General features: G+C 42.7%; 1 protein-coding gene across 1 annotated transcript in view; it reads left to right on the forward strand.

The window, feature by feature from the left end:
* The window catches only part of DMD (dystrophin), a 1,809,438-nt gene that overhangs the window by 1,765,424 nt on the left and 27,966 nt on the right, over positions 1–16,048 (forward strand). The window contains exons 73-74 of the mRNA XM_007456856.1: positions 8,847–9,090; positions 10,004–10,127. Of these exons, the coding sequence (XP_007456918.1) occupies positions 8,847–9,090; positions 10,004–10,127 (368 nt within the window). The remainder of the gene's footprint in view (positions 1–8,846; positions 9,091–10,003; positions 10,128–16,048) is intronic.

Raw genomic sequence — 16,048 nt, forward strand, 5'->3', positions numbered from 1 at the left:
TCTGTCCCTCTCTCCCTCTCTCCCTCTCTCCCTCTCTCTCTCTCTCTCTCTCTCTCTCTCTCTCTCTCTCTCTGTCTCTCTCTCGCTCTCTCTCGCTCTCTCTCGCTCTCTCGCTCTCTCGCTCTCGCTCTCGCTGTGTGTGTGTGTGTGTGCGTGTGCGTGCGTGTGTGTGTGTGTGTGTGTGTATTCTGCCAAGTTCAGTGGGTGTTATTAGATTGATTTTATTTCAGACAATTTAAGTGCTTTCCTTTGGTAAGAAGCTTTCGGCACACCTGAGGTTCCAAATCCAAAGAGTACACAATATAGAGAAAGAAGTCATAATTATGAACACTTAGATTGGGCTGGGTCTGGTTCTAACAAAGTTGTACATAGGGAATGTAGACCGCACTGGCTCACTGAACCTCCTGGTGGGGTGAGTGCTTAGGTCAGTTGCCCAGCCTCAGCAGCTGGCAGAGCCTGGCTGTGAATCAAGGTCTTTCTAACTCCAGAACCGTGCTCTCAAACCCTGTTCCAATTCCCACCTCAGCCATGGGTGATAAAAGGCACCAAAAAGGCAATGTGTCCAAAAAAAAATTCTCGTATTTTTCTTTACTTGCTTCAACATCGCTTTTTATAAGTAAAGGTATTTATTTATTTATTTATTTATTTATTTATTTATTTTTGTGGCTGCCTTGGGTCTTTGTTGTTGCGTGTGGGCTTTCTCTAGTTGCGGTGAGCGGGGGCTACTCTTCATTGCGGTGGTTTCTCTTGCTGTGGAGCACTGGCTCTAGGCATGCGGGCTTCAGTAGTTGTAGCACACAGGCTCAGTAGTTGTGGCACAATGGCTTAGTTGCTCCGCCGCATGTGGAATCTTTCCGGACCGGGATCGAACCCGTGTCCCCTGCATTGGCAGGCAGATTCTCAATCACTGCGCCACCAGGGAAGTCCCGCTTCAACATCGCTTTTAAATGCAGATATCACTGGAAGAAATGGTACATTATTATAAAATCCCAGTAAGGTTTATTCAGTAGGAAAGGGGTTGGAATTTAAGAGCTCTACGTGCATTACAAGGGGACAATGTTAAGAGAAGAGGATTAGAAACAAGAGCCTGGGGCGGGGTGGGGGTGGGGTTCCTGCCACTTTTACTGTTTTGCTTACGGCAGACCTAAAATATGCATATTTTTACTTCCCACCCTGTGAGCGGCTCCATAATTAACACTGGTAGTGCCAAGGCATATTAATGTCTCTTTCCATCTAGTTTAGGGGTATTTTTGACTTTGTGTTTGATAAAATTTTACAGTATAGCTTTAAATATCTTAATTATAATTGAAAAAGGCTCTGTGCAATTTCCAGTTTTTAAAATACCTCACGCCTGCGAAATTTGTCTTTCCCTTTTTTTTTTTTTTTTTTTAGAAACTGCTAATTTGCTAGATTTATAGTTGCTGTAATAGTTCTGTGTGATTTACTACATTTGCCTGAATCCAGATTGGTGGATATGATGTAGCTGCTTTTAACACTGTATGAGGGTAAAGCTAGATTTCTCTGGGCCTAATCTTTTTAGATGCAGACCTTTGTAGTTGTTCCCTCTTTATGAAATGGATCCTGTGTGTGCTCATGCTTTGATATACAGTTTAATGTATAAGACTTGTTAAGACAGTGATCACTGGAAAGTGATCTTCAATTATATAATTACACACAGTACAGAAGTTCCATTTAAAGAGTACATGACCTACATTGAAAACACTTGGTTGACATCAGTAAATTAATAGAACTTACACAAAGATTGTTGTAATGTTCTTTATTATAACTAGCATGTAGCTTGTTAGGATTGCTAGAGGGACCAGGTGCTTTCATGTTTTCAGCAGGTGGAGGTGAGGCCAATTTGATTTCTCTCTCGCTCTCTCTCTCTTTTGTTTTTGATTTGTTTCTTATATCCATTAGCTAGTTAGCGAAAAAATTTTAATGTGAATTTGTATCTGGACAACCACATTTATACACATGATGACAAAAAATTCATCAGATACAGCTACATAGTTGTAGAATGGAGGCCTTTTTTTAAGCTCTATGGAGAATAAGAAATTAATAATGGATGGGGGACTTTTTTTTTTTTTTTTTTTTTTTTTTAGCAAGACTGGCTGCAGGAAGAAATAACCATGTGAAGTGAATTTGAATTAGTGTTCTTTAGGGAGCTACCAGAGAAATATAATTTACAAGATAATCAAGAACCTAAGCAGATTCTCTGTGGAGTCATTGTCTGATCCCTGACATATATTCATCTACGTTGAAATGACTTCACAAATACCGTCTAACAATTAGAGAATCAATAGGGGTGAGACGTACATGTATAACTTCAAGAAAAGCAAAATACATATCGGTAACGAACAATATAAATTGACAGCCAACAGTTAAAATGAGCAGATTATGTACTTGCGGTTAAGGTTTAAAATGACTCACCCTGGAACAGTGGTATCTCACTGATCTTTTATGGGAATGATATCCCCTATGTGCTTTATAAGTACTGCGTCCAAAAATATCCAGCATTATGATGTACTTTTTTAAAAGGTACTGGCATAGAAGTTTTTAACTTTAAGAAAATGACTTAGTTCATAAGGGCTAACTGGCTTCATTTCCCAACCCCTAACACTGCTCTGTAATCATGACCACATTTATTAGGAAATGTTTAGTAAAAGTTGTCTCTAATTCAACTCTTTTTTTAAAGCTTTTTTAAAAATTAATTTTATTTTTGGCTGAGCTGGCTCTTCATTGCCGCGCGCAGGCTTTCTCTAGTTGCGGTGAGCGGGGGCTACTCTTTGTTGCGGTGCGCAGGCTTCTTATTGCGGTGGCTTCTCTTGTTGCGGAGCACGGGCTCTAGGTGCATGAGCTTCAGTAGTTGCAGCACCCGGGCTCAGTAGCTGTGGCTCGCGGGCTCCGGAGCGCAGGCTCAGTAGTTGTGACACACGGGCTTAGTTGCTCCGCGGCATGTGGGATCTTCCCGGACCAGGGCTCAAACCTGTGTCCCCTGCAAAGAATCCGGCAGGCGGATTCTTAACCACTGTGTCACCAGGGAAGCCCTAATTCAACTCTTGGCACATCAGTTTTTCTCGGTAATCTTCATCAAAATTTATAAGTACCTGTAAAAGAGAACTTAGACTCGAGTCAAAGAACTTTGTATTTTACTTGGTTTCTGGCGAAGATACCTCCTTTTGAGCTATTTCGGGTGCTATTTCTGGCTTTTCGAACCTTTGGCATGACAGGTTGTCCTGCCTCAGAGTTTCAGGAAAAAAACTATTCCCTCAAGATAAATAAGTTTGTTATTGAGCTCAATAGAAGTTTTATGTATGCCACATATTTGTTTAGGGGAGGTCACTTGTTTGTTTGGTTCACTGAACCCTGTTCTGGTAAATTTAGATTTGAACGAGTACTGTGGGAACCTTGACCGTACATTTACAGAATCCACATGTCCTGGTAGGCTTCTGATTAAGATAATGTTAGCTTTTGCTTTAAGGCATCTTCTTCTCCTAGCATTTGTGCAGTGGTAGGTAATATATGGAGTGAAAAAAATTAAAAAGCCATAGTTGGGCTTGAAAACAAGATGAACATTTCTGTGGGCCAGAAATGGGGAGTTGTGGGGAGGGGGAGTGCAGGACGTGGTGAGCAGTGTGTGGGGCTCACACGCTGGTCAGTGGACTTTCAAACTCCTGTGGAATAACGGGAATTAAAATTCTCCTCACCGGGTCAGGGCTCAGAGTCAGATTTGAAATCAGGGTCCTGCCAAAACACACCTGGAGAGAGACAGGCACCTACTCACTTATATTCGAAAGGAAAATGAAAAAGAGAACCATTTGGACTGCAGCAGGGGACTACAGCTTACATGTGGCCATGGACCTAATGCATAGAACCTAGGGAAGAAGTGAGAAGTATGGTTGAGAAAGGGGAGCATCACAGCCTTGAAGCCAGGACCTGAACCATGCTGCCTGATGATGAAATCAGCAATAATTGCATTCATATCACTCAGTGTAGGAGCTTCAAACTACCAATATAAGATCTAGCCCTAGACTGGAGGCCCTGAGACCCTGCTGCCTGAGTGGAAGCAGCCATAAAACCACTTGACAGAGAACAGTCAGTTCAGAAGGAGAGAGAAACAGAATGGAAAACACTCAAAACACGAAATACAGCAGAAAGCACACCCTGTCCCTTTCAAAATGTCTCCAAACCAAAATCCAAAACACACGCAGACTTGAGATAGCCCCTGCAAACTGACCATCAAATGATGAATTAAGCCTCGATGAAAATAAAATGATAGAACAGTCCAACAAAGATTGTAAGTACGTTTAAGATGCTCAAAGACATAAATAAGGAAATACCATTTATTAAAATAACAAATTAAGAAACAGAAATTGATGAAGTACAGATGGATCTGGAAAAGACATCTTTGGAAATTAAAAACTGTCATCATTGAAGCTGCTGAACTCAAGAGACAGGGTAAATTCTAGGCTGGACCCAGTCAGGGAAGATAAGGAATTGAAAAGATGATGCTGAGGACTTTACTATGCACAGCACTAAGAAAAACAGATAAATATAAATAAGCAATTAAAGAAAGATGGGGAATTGACCACAAGACTCTAACATATACCTAGTACAAGTTTCAGAAGAGAGAATGGAGGAAATGGCAGAGAAGCAACATTTGAAGCAATAAGAGCCGAGAATCTTGCAAAACTGAAGAACGATGTGGGTCTTTAAAAGGAAATGGTCTCCCGAGAGAAATTGCAAACATCTGGGAAGGCAAGAAGGGCCTATGTAGAGCAATCGGTATTCTTTACAGCTCAGCTTTGGGAAGCCCTGGCTGATTCAAATGAGCTTTTTCTGTTTCTCAGTGGAAAGCATAAAAAACAGAAGTGCAGTGCCTTGTATGTATTTAAACCATGGTTTCTGAACAAGGGCACTTATAAATAACTCAGTAAAGGAGAGCTCTGTGGGAAACTAGACGCAGAGAAAGACGTCTCCGGAAAAGGTGGTCTCCTGTCAGTAACTTTGTGAAAAGTAAGTGGGAGGATGGTAATCGTTTGTTGTACTGTCCTGAAGTCCATGTCTAAAAACAGTGTTTTCAAAAAGAACATCGTGGATGACCCACTCTGGTAGAAAGAAAAGTCTTGAATAGGATTCTACATAAAAAGGTGTTATCAATTGGGACATTTCAGTGAAGGTAGATTTCTTTTAGTGAACACTTCAAGGTAAGTAAAACAGAAGATAATTCCTATCACATGAAACCTTGTGAACATTGGATGCTGCTTCAGGTTCACAGAAACATTTCGATGATTGTCAGTTAGGCGGCCAGAAATTGGATTTAATTAATGTGAACAGCTACTTATGGTGGTTCACACCCAGAGGACCTATGTGTTGAACCTGGCTGAGGGTAAACGTATTTTGGTGAATTTCTTCTTATTACTGCTTTCTCAAAGCAGATGTCTCTGAAACAAACTGCACATATAACTCTCCTTGAAGATTGATAGCAGATAGGATTTCAGTCAATACAGATAGGATACTATATTCCTGTAAATGAAAAAGATCGTAGATTGATTTTCCTGTGTGACTTTAAACAAATTCCTAGAAAACTTGTAACGTTAGGTACAGGGTAGTAGAGCTTTAGTCAAAAACAAACCAAAAAAAAAAAAAAAAAACAGATTGGATTGAAATAAAATCACCTTCGGTGCAGAGATCCAGCATTTTGCAACTAGGCATTTCGGAAGACGTGCCATCCCCGAGGGACAACGGGAAAACTCGTCTTGCCTGCTCACCACTTGCCTTGCCCCTCACATCTTTTCTCATAGACAGACATCTCCCGCATTTGTGGGTAGGACATTCTCTAACCCGATGAAATACCATCTGTGGACCACAGAAATCTGTCATCTTATTTTGGTATTCATCCTAACTGGAAGAAAGGTATCAAGAGTTCTGTTCATTTGCTGGGTATCAAATAACAGGTGTCCTCCGTTGGAATTGTATTCTCAGCAATTCTGAAGCAAGAAGGAAATCTATACCCCTATGTGTATTTATTAAAAAGCATAAAAATAAGGAAAATGACTTAAGCATTCAACCTAAAATCTAGAGGAAAAACACAGGAAGTTACAGAACATTGTTTTTGTTTCGTTGTTTTTTGTTTGTTTGTTTTTTGCGGTACGCGGGCCTCTCACTGTTGCGGCCTCTCCCGTTGCGGAGCACAGGCTCCGGACGCGCAGGCCCAGCGGCCATGGCTCACGAGCCCAGCCGCTCCGCGGCACGTGGGATCTTCCCACGTGCCGCGGGCACGAACCCGCGTCCCCTGCATCGGCAGGCGGACTCTCAACCACTGCGCCACCAGGGCAGCCCTGTTTTTTTTTTTAATTTATTTAATTTTGGCTGTGTTGGGTCTTCGTTGCTGCTCACGGGCTTTCTCCCGTTGCGGCGAGCAGGGGCTACTCTTCGTTGCAGTGTGCAGGCTTCTCATTGCGGTGGCTTCTCTTGTTGCAGAGCACAGGCTCTAGGCAGGCAGGCTTCAGTAGTCGTGGCACGTGGGCTCAGTAGTCGTGGCGCATGGGCTTAGTTGCTCCGCGGCATGGGGGAATCTTCCCGGACCAGGGCTCGAACCCGTGTCCCCTACACTGGCAGGCAGACTCCTAACCACTGCAGCACCAGGGAAGTCCCAGGACACTGTTAATGGACAGAACAGGAGACTAGAATAACTGAAGAGCTTCACCATATTCCTGGATATGAAGACTCAATAACACGGAGTCAGCTCTTCCCATTTTAACCTATACAGTCAATGTAATTCAAACCCGGAATTTCAACAAGGATTTTCCTGAAATATGAAATCTTCACACTAAAATCATAGGGATGATCAGAGAGGGCTGAAGAGCCGAGAAAATTTTTAGGACAAAACAAAGTGGGAGTGAGATGGCCTACCAGACAGACAATGTATTTAAAGCCATAGTGCGGAACTGCACAGGGACAGACAGATAAACCAACAGCGGAGACTAGAGAGCTCAGAAGCGCACCTGTGTATTTATGGATGCTTGATGTATTATGTAAATGCCATAGAAATCGGTGGACAAAAGGTGGACCACACAATGAATGGGGCTGGCTTAATAAGTTACCTATGTGGGGATAGTAAAATTAGATTTTATGTTCACACCAAACAGACAAGATTCTGCGCGAAGTCCTAACTAACTGTGAAAAACAAACTTTTGAACTTTAAAATGTAGGTGTAAGGACGATTTTCTTAAAACATAAAAAGCAGAAAACATGGAGGAGTGTTTTGAGATTAAAAATTGTTGTACAGTAAGATGCCAAGAATAAAGTTAAAGGTCAGCTATGCTAAGATGTGTGTAGGAGATAATATCTGCTGTGCATGTAACTGGCAAAGGATAAGCATCTCGAACGTATCCGGAACGTGAATAAGACAAAGACAACCCAGTAGGGAAATGGGTACGGAAACATGAAAAGCCAACTAACATAAAACAAGTTCAGCCTCGGGGACTCCCCTGGCGGTCCAGTGGTTAGGGCTCTGCGCTTTCACCGCCAAGGGCGTGGGTTCGATCCCTGGTCGGGGAACTAAGGTCCCACAAGCCACGCGGTACGGCCAGAACAGAAAAAGTTCAGCCTCACCAGTAGTCAGAGATGCGCTCATTAAAAATATACCCATCAACCAAAACTTAAATGATGTTTGGTAACACCAAGTATCTGAGGAAGAATGTGACCAAATGGAAAATCTCACTCACTACTGCTGGGAGAGTCAATTGGTATAAAAACTCTTAGGAGAGCAGTTTGGTGATCTGTAGCAATGTTGAAGATGTTGCTAGAACCCAACAATTTTACATCTACATGTATTCTGTAAAGAATCTCTTAAACAGGTATCCAGGGAGACACGTAGACAGAAGTTCATTGCGTCACTCTTTGTAATAGTGACAAGTTGGAAACAACCTAAATGTTCATTGAGAGGAGAATATTGTTGGCATAGTCAAGCAGCAGAATAATACCTTACAGCCGTTAAAATCATGAACTGTTATGTATCAACATGGATAAATCTCCAAAACGGTGTTGAAGGCAAAAAGCAACTCGTAGAATGGTATGTGCATGCTTAAACAGAGTTCTTAAACAGAAAGTTTAAGAACATGCAAAATAATGCTATTAGATGGAATCACGTGAAATGGCCATTTATGTAGGGTAGAAAAAGCCGAATCTCAGCAAGCCAGTATTTGTGGATGCATTCGTGGGAATGACGGTCGTGGAACTCAGGATGGCATTGTCTCCTTGGGGGCATTGGTGAGCGGGGAACTGATATCATAGTGAGGAGAACCTGTGGGGAAGCTTCGGCTGTAACTGTCATATTTTTATTTCTTCAAAGAAATTTGAAGAAAATATGGCAAATGTTAACTTCATTAAAGCGCTGTGGTGGGTACATGGGTACACTCTTACTATGTTCTTGCACATTGCTGTTGAAAATATTTGATTTTTTTAAGCAAACCAGAGTGTTGACAGAGGTATAAGAATTATAATCTCGTGACAGTATAAGGAAATACTTACACAATGATTATAACTCCTTTGCTGCTTAATTATGTAAACATAGCACTCATAAGGCTTTGAGTACAGAAGACTGAAGAGCATCTCCCCTGCACATATTCCGGGCAGACGCTTCAAATTTTATTTTGTTTTCTTAGCATCACTAAAATCGTCGTCATAAAAACCATTCATTAAGTGCCTCCCTTTTGCTTGCTATTGTGCTTGGTGGTGGTCAGATGTATCTCTCTTCCATTTTATAGGAAATCTGGTGATGATATTCAATTTTCTTTGTTTTTTTTTTCTGTCTTTTCCACTTCTTTGATGCCGAACAGGAATCTGCAAGCAGAATATGATCGTCTCAAGCAGCAGCATGAACATAAAGGCCTATCCCCACTGCCATCCCCTCCTGAAATGATGCCCACCTCTCCCCAGAGTCCCCGGGATGCTGAGCTCATTGCTGAGGCCAAGCTACTGCGTCAACACAAAGGCCGCCTGGAAGCCAGGATGCAAATCCTGGAAGACCACAATAAACAGCTGGAATCACAGTTACATAGGCTGAGGCAGCTGCTGGAGCAAGTGAGAGCCACCTCTCTGTAGCATGGGATATTTACAAACCAAACATCATTTTCCCCTCTTCAAACTAAAAACTAGAACTCCGAGTCCTTTCAGAACTATAACAAGCATCGATTTGTTAATTACTTGGTATGTGCCTGGCAAAGTGCTAGGTATCAAGGGATATAAGAAGAGGAGGAACAACTAGCATGTCATTTTATAGTTGTTCCAGATTGTTTCCTACAAAAATATCTTCTACTTGACTGATTTAAAATTCATCTTGGGAAAAAAAAATACAGAAAGGTTTCCACTAGTTAACCTCAAAGTGGAAATTTTACCTCTTGAAATGGAACTTTTTTTTTTTTTTTTTTTTTTTTTTTTTAACTCTTTTTGTTTTCCCCAATTAATTAGTCTTATTTTCTGGTATGCCTTTGGGTTTTTCCTTTTGATAATCCCTAAAACGTAATTTTTTTAAGTCTCCATTGAAAATGTAGCAGGATATTGCATTGTGGGAGGCCCCGCCTGCACACAGTCCTGGCTTTCTGGGAATTTAAAAATTTGAGATAGGTTCTCTCCATCTTGTTCCTTAATACTTCACAAAAATAAGAATTCTCCACTACATTTTTGTGGTCTCATATGATTTCACCATTCTCACATGACCTTCTAAATCTTTCAGTTATTTAGGCTAATGATTTTCTATATCGTATTCCACCGTAGCTGTAATGGTTTTCAAACTTGGAAGGGGGTACAATTCAGGTACACAGACAGTATCCATGGATCTTATCAACAGTGAAATTTCCCAAATGTAACCATCTTTGGGAGGTTTCTAAGTAGGAAAAGTCGTAATTTCTGAGTCTTGAGCGTCTGTAATAGGTATATATTTGTTGGCGTGTTGATTGTGAAAACTAATTCTCTTTTTTTCTTTTGAATGCCTCAGCCCCAGGCAGAGGCCAAGGTGAATGGTACAGCGGTGTCCTCTCCTTCTACGTCTCTTCAGAGGTCAGACAGCAGCCAGCCTATGCTGCTCCGCGTGGTGGGCAGTCAAACTTCGGAATCCATGGGTAAGTGTCTGTCTTAGCTACTCCTGGATTTTGTTCTCTCTTAACGTCTGGAAATGGTGAACCGTTTGCACAGAGGTTTAAATCACCTGCTAAATTATCTAATATCGGTTCCGGACAAGGGATTGTCATAAATGCCTTTGGGGTACGAAGATGAAAGGCACAGTCCTAGCCCGCAAAGGACTGGCTATTCAGTTAGTCAGGACAAGGCAACGTGGTATTAAAGTTTCATTCATTTCGGAGATCAGAGGAGGCTTTTCGACGAATTGATATTTGGGAAGGGTTTTGAAGGATGGAGTAGGAACTGAGCATATGTTGAAGAAGGTACAGCGTAACTGAAGATGTAGAGATGAGGGCCTTGGGCCAAGGGCAGGAGGGAGCCGCTGGTCCAGGTAGATAGATAGGGTCCAAGCAGGAGGTGGGGTCGGGGAGGAAGGAAGGCTGCAGAGGAAGGTTGGGGTCACATTATAGTGACATGAATGTGTGTGGTCAGTGTCAGGGAGCCGCTGAAAATCATTTAGCAGCTGAGAAATAGCTAAAAAGATGTACTCCGGCAGTTTTATCTGCCCCAAAGTAAAAATAAAACTTTTATAGGTAGAAAGACTCGTTAGGAGGCAGTCACAAAGGCCAAGTTACGGGACTTATTTGAAAATAGAGTACCCAAGGCCAGGGGACTGACCCGACAATGTAAGGAAAGGCAATGAGGGGAGAGGATTTGGTTGGAAGAAGATAATGATCCTTTTGAATGTGGAAACGCTGTGTCTGTTTTAGGAGGGGGTAAAAGGACAGTCTGGAGAGATTTGAGAGTGAACTCCACAGAATTGATAGCCGCAAGGGGGTGAGATGAGAAATATATAACGAAGGTGCTCGGATACAGCGCCTCGGGGAAGACCTCCGTTTGGGGGATGCGGCAGGAAAGGAGTGGGGAGGAGTGTTGGAAAGGTTACCGAAGAGGGCTTACTGAATAACAGCCTCCAAGACCAGACAACGAAGCAGGCAACTCCATAAAGTACAACTCTGAAGTTTACTATGGGCAGCTTCCGTACAGGGAAGGATCAGGTGGACGGTGATCCTGAAACGTTTGCAGCTGTACTCCCTGCCGCCGAAAGGGGGACTTAAAGGGGCCAAGGCATGTCTGCACGGATGGAAACTGGGGCTTTTTCCTCCCCTCTGGGCGGGGCGGGGCGGTGGTCTCAGGACCATTAACCACCTGCGTCAGCGGCATTCTTCCAGTTTTCGTATCAGATGAGGCAAGGGTAAAAGCTGATAGGGGACTTGTCTGGCTTGGGCACAGTCCTAGTGAGTAGGCTGAAGCTCAGTCACGCAGAAAGGGGAGGGAGGAGGCAGGCCTGTGTGCCCAAGAATGGAGCTGACAAAATGGAGTCAGTGTGGCTCAGCCACACAAGCAGGCATAGGTTTCAGGAAGAAGATGAGCGCAAGAGGTCAAAATGCTGAAAAGGGCTCCATCGAAATGAGAATAAATTACAGCTCAGTGGATCACTGTAAGCGCATTAGCTGAAAATGCTTCCTCAGAAGTGCCTAAGAGAAGGAAGTTGGAGATGTCTGTCTTTTCACTGAAATAAAAGGTCGGGTAATCTTGAAAATGAGTGTGGCTTGAGGAAAGTAAAGACCCTTTTGGAACGTTATCACGTAACACTGAGGGCGGAGATAAAAAGTGTGCAGACAAAATGCTCAGCCAGGTCTGGTGGTGGTCTTCTAGTCGTCTTCTCTGCCTAGGATGGGGTTCCAAGAAAACTGGAGTTCATGAGGCAAATAAAAGGTCAAACCAAGTAAAGCATTTTGCAGGGGTAATGAATCCATTGTTAGAAGGACCGTGACAGGTGGTTGCCAGCCATCTGCTTACTGGTTTTTCTTGTTGTGCTAGGCTAGACAACAGGGGGTTTTATGAAGGCCACAAATACTTGCTCTGTCCCCCGCCTCTCGTGACTCCTCGTCTCGTCTTGTGAGGCCCAGCGTGAGTCACCGCATGCTTTCTTTTCCCTGGGTCCTAAAACTGGGTTTACTTGACCCTCTTACCTCACAGAAAGGGAGAGACCTGGGAACGCCTTGATTCACACTTAAAGCTCTGTCGCCTGGTCCCATGGTGTGTCGAAGATTTCATTTTATACTTAGGATCTATATAGAGAGAGGTGAAGCGCCTAATCCAAATTGATGGGACAAAAAGGAAAGGTATGAGTGCATTTTATGGTGGAGGACTGGGGACCATGGTCAGGAAAATTCCCAAGTTGGACATCATGGAAAGTAAAACAAACACTTTGCAGTGACGCCTATGTCTAAGAGGTAGCCTCCCAGCGAGCATGGAGATCGTGGAGGGGCCAGGGTTGCTGGGAAAGGAGAAAGATTCCTCGAGAAGTTGACGAGGGTGGATGAGGGCACTGAGATTAGAGAAATCACAGCTTGTAGAAAAGCCAGCTTTCATTTCTTTTCTGAAGGAAGAGGAAATGTTTGTTTGGAGTTGTTTTCCCAGCTTTACCACACCTCAGTGATTTAGGGCATCAGATTCTCTTTCTCCACATGAGATCTGAGTCGAGCTAATGGCCTGTTGGGGCTGTAAGTGATAGCGCAGCATAGGACAGAATATTATGTGCCTTTGTAAAGTCTGTGAATTCCAAAAATAACTGAGTTCTAGTACCTCTGTTGTTAATGCCTACTGCAGGATTTTGCCTTTTTTTTTTTTTTTTGAAGTAAGCAAAGCCTGTGAAACGAAGTCACATATTTGAGTGGTGAGATTCAGAGCCCTGGGTGCTTGGAAGCATTAATGATTTAGGCCTGTCAACACTGGCAAAGAGGCAGCGTGCCTATGAAAGCACCCAGATTAAAGTCCACCTCAGGCCGTGGACCTGACGACTTGTGGAGCTGAGAGGATCGTGGCAGAACTGAATGCAAGAACGGAAGTGCTTGCTTTCTCCAGTGGCCGACTTAGGCTAAGAGATGACTTGCCACTAGTAAAATGGATAGGCTCTGTTGTTAGTAAGTTTGTTCTCTGGAGTTGTTAGTAAGTTTGTTCTCTGGATGAAGAGAGTGAATTCAAAGGTGACTCTTTTTTCTTTCACCGTAAAGAAGAAGAAGAAAAAAAAAAAAAGACCATCTTCTTGCAGGATGCACACAGGTGTTGAAATAAATGCAGTGTGTATCCTCGTGCTTTGAAGCTCTGAGACGTGATATGGCCGGGATTTGCTGAACCATTTTCTGGTAGAGAGTTGCATTCTTTTAATATATAACCCCAAGACTCTTTTTAAAGAGAAATATGGGTGAAGTCGTACTGGGTGATCTAATGAGTTGGAGTGTTTCCTCAAACCATGAAATAGCACGGCTAAGTAAGTCTCTGGGTACCATGTGTGCGTTCTATACGTCTTTTAAAATGGGACGATGTCCTAATGAAGCTCACATTCTCTTAGCAAGGAACCAAGTCTATCTTCGCAACAGCTTCTCTCTGACTCCCTTAACTTCTTCTTCTACCCAATCAATCATTCTTTTCTTAAGAACATTTTATATTTTACTTGTTCGTTTAAACAATGTTTGTTTAAAGGTTCCTTAGCTTCTTATTTAGAACAAACTTAGCGCAGAACTGCAGTTAATTCAACCTTTTGCCACATTCGCTTTATTTATTGACAGTAACATCTATTTACGTTAACAGACATCTTTCTTTATATATCCTGCATAGATAGATATTCATGTATATTTTATGTGCCTGTATAGTTTTAATGATTATGTTGCATACTTGCTAACACTTCAACCTAATCACAGGAAAGTAAACAGCGATACAGTACTATTATCTAATTTAAATGGAAATATCCCCCATTCTGCCAATAATATTCTTTCTAGCTTTTTGGGTCTTTTCACTCAGGAGCCAGTGAAAGGTCACGCTTTGCAGCTAGTTGCCTTGTCTGTCTCTTTTTTTTTTTTTTTTTTTTTTTTTAAACTCTCCTTTAGTCTAGAACGAACGCTGCCCTAGCCTCTTCAGATTTTTTTCATGAGACTGACATTTATTTCAGAAGAGGTCAGGCCAGTTGTTTTGTAAAACGTTTCTCACTTTGCATTGCCTGCTTGTTTACTCATGATTGGATTCAGGCTAAGTATGGTGAGTGAGTATTTTCTGGATAAAACCGAAAAAAAAAAAAAAAAACCCGCAACAATCCAAAATTTGCGATCAACCTCCAGAATTTCTAAACTGTACAAAGGCCATCGTTTTTTTCCCCGTTACCGACATTAAACCGTAATTGACATACAAAGAAATATACACATCTTGATAGGGTTGGACATATGTATACCCCATGATACCATCATCACAGTCAAGGTACTAAACATATTCATTACCTCTAAAAACCACCCCTTTACTTACCTTCCTTCTTGAGCCAAGCCCCACCAACACCTCTCCAGTCATCAAGGTCAGTCTGTCTTGCTTTGCATAATGTGATCGGCGGAACAGACAACATGAATACGCACCTAATTGGCTTCTCTGTCTTCAGGCTCTCTCTGTCTTCAGGCTCTCTTTCCAAGCCATCTTCCACGTGTATCCAGTTATTCCCCTGACCTTCAATTAATTAATTATTCTGCTCCCCTTTTTATGGCTCCTGTAGTTGTAGTCTCCATATGCCTTAGAATGGTGTTCAAATTCAAAGGTAGACTCACCTTCCTCTAGAGAGCCCAATTTTTCACTGTCTTCAAACATGATCCCCCGCCTCCATTTGCAGACCGCAGTGCTCGTGCACACATACCATGCTGTTTCACTAATCCACGCTGTCAGCCATCTCCGACCCTGTGCACAATGTCTTCTTAACCTGAAATGCACCATCGTTTCCACTCGTCTTTTTGGGGAACTTGATCATGCATTATTATATCCTGTAATTTAATTTATTCTGTCTTCGTTATTGGACTTTGTTTCTTCTCTCTAGAGCTTAACCTCCTTAAAGGCAAGGCCTAAGTCAAGTCTTGCTCACTTTCTTCCCATTTGATCACCTTTTATGCAACAGACATTCAGTAAAATGCTTGTTTTCGAAGCCAAGCACAATATAACCTTGTGTAGATATGGAACAGTGCACACTTAGGAAATTTGGCCTGAGGTTCTGAATCCCCCCCGCCCCACTCACAGAAACTCAAGAACTAGCCGAGTGACTCCTATACGTTGGACAGACAGACAAACAAACGGAACAAAAAAAGCCCCCATCAAAACGGGTAGGAGATGTAGAAAACAAACTTATGGTTACCAGGGGAGAAAATAATTGGCAGACAGACAGAAATACACACTACTCTATATAAAATATAGATAACTAATAAGGACCTACTGTATAGCACAGGGAACTCTACTCACTACTCTAAAATGACCTATCTGGGAAAAGAGCTAAAAATGAGTGGATACATGTATATCTATAACTGATTCACTTTGCTGTACACCTTAACACAGCATCGTAAAATCAATCAACTAGATGCCAATACAAATTAAATTTAAAAGAAACAGGTAGGGCTTCCCTGGTGGCGCAGTGGTTGAGAGTCCGCCTGCCGATGCAGGGGACGCGGGTTCGAGCCCCGGTCCGGGAAGATGCCACGTGCCGCGGAGCGGCTGGGCCCGTGAGCCACGGCCGCTGAGCCTGCGCGTCCGGAGCCTGTGCTCCGCAACGGGAGAGGCCCGCGTACCGCAAAAAAAAAGAAACAGGTAGGAGAGCCTGAGACACAGTCTTGCTGTAAACCCCATCCCTGGCATGGTGACACACAACCAGGAAAGAACTCCCAACTACTAGCTTCTCCCTGAGGAGTAAAGTTTGGGGCTCCACAAACAAACACACACCTAACTAACTTGGAAGTCAGTGGGGCTTGCATCCGTGAGAGAGATCCACAAGGCTATGGAACTAAGAGACAGTACTTAAAGGGCTCACATGGACTCACCGAGGCTAACCCCGCCTCCC

Source organism: Lipotes vexillifer, unplaced genomic scaffold, assembly GCF_000442215.2.
Source record: "Lipotes vexillifer unplaced genomic scaffold, Lipotes_vexillifer_v1.1 scaffold207, whole genome shotgun sequence".
NCBI classification, from domain to species: Eukaryota; Metazoa; Chordata; class Mammalia; order Artiodactyla; family Lipotidae; genus Lipotes; species Lipotes vexillifer.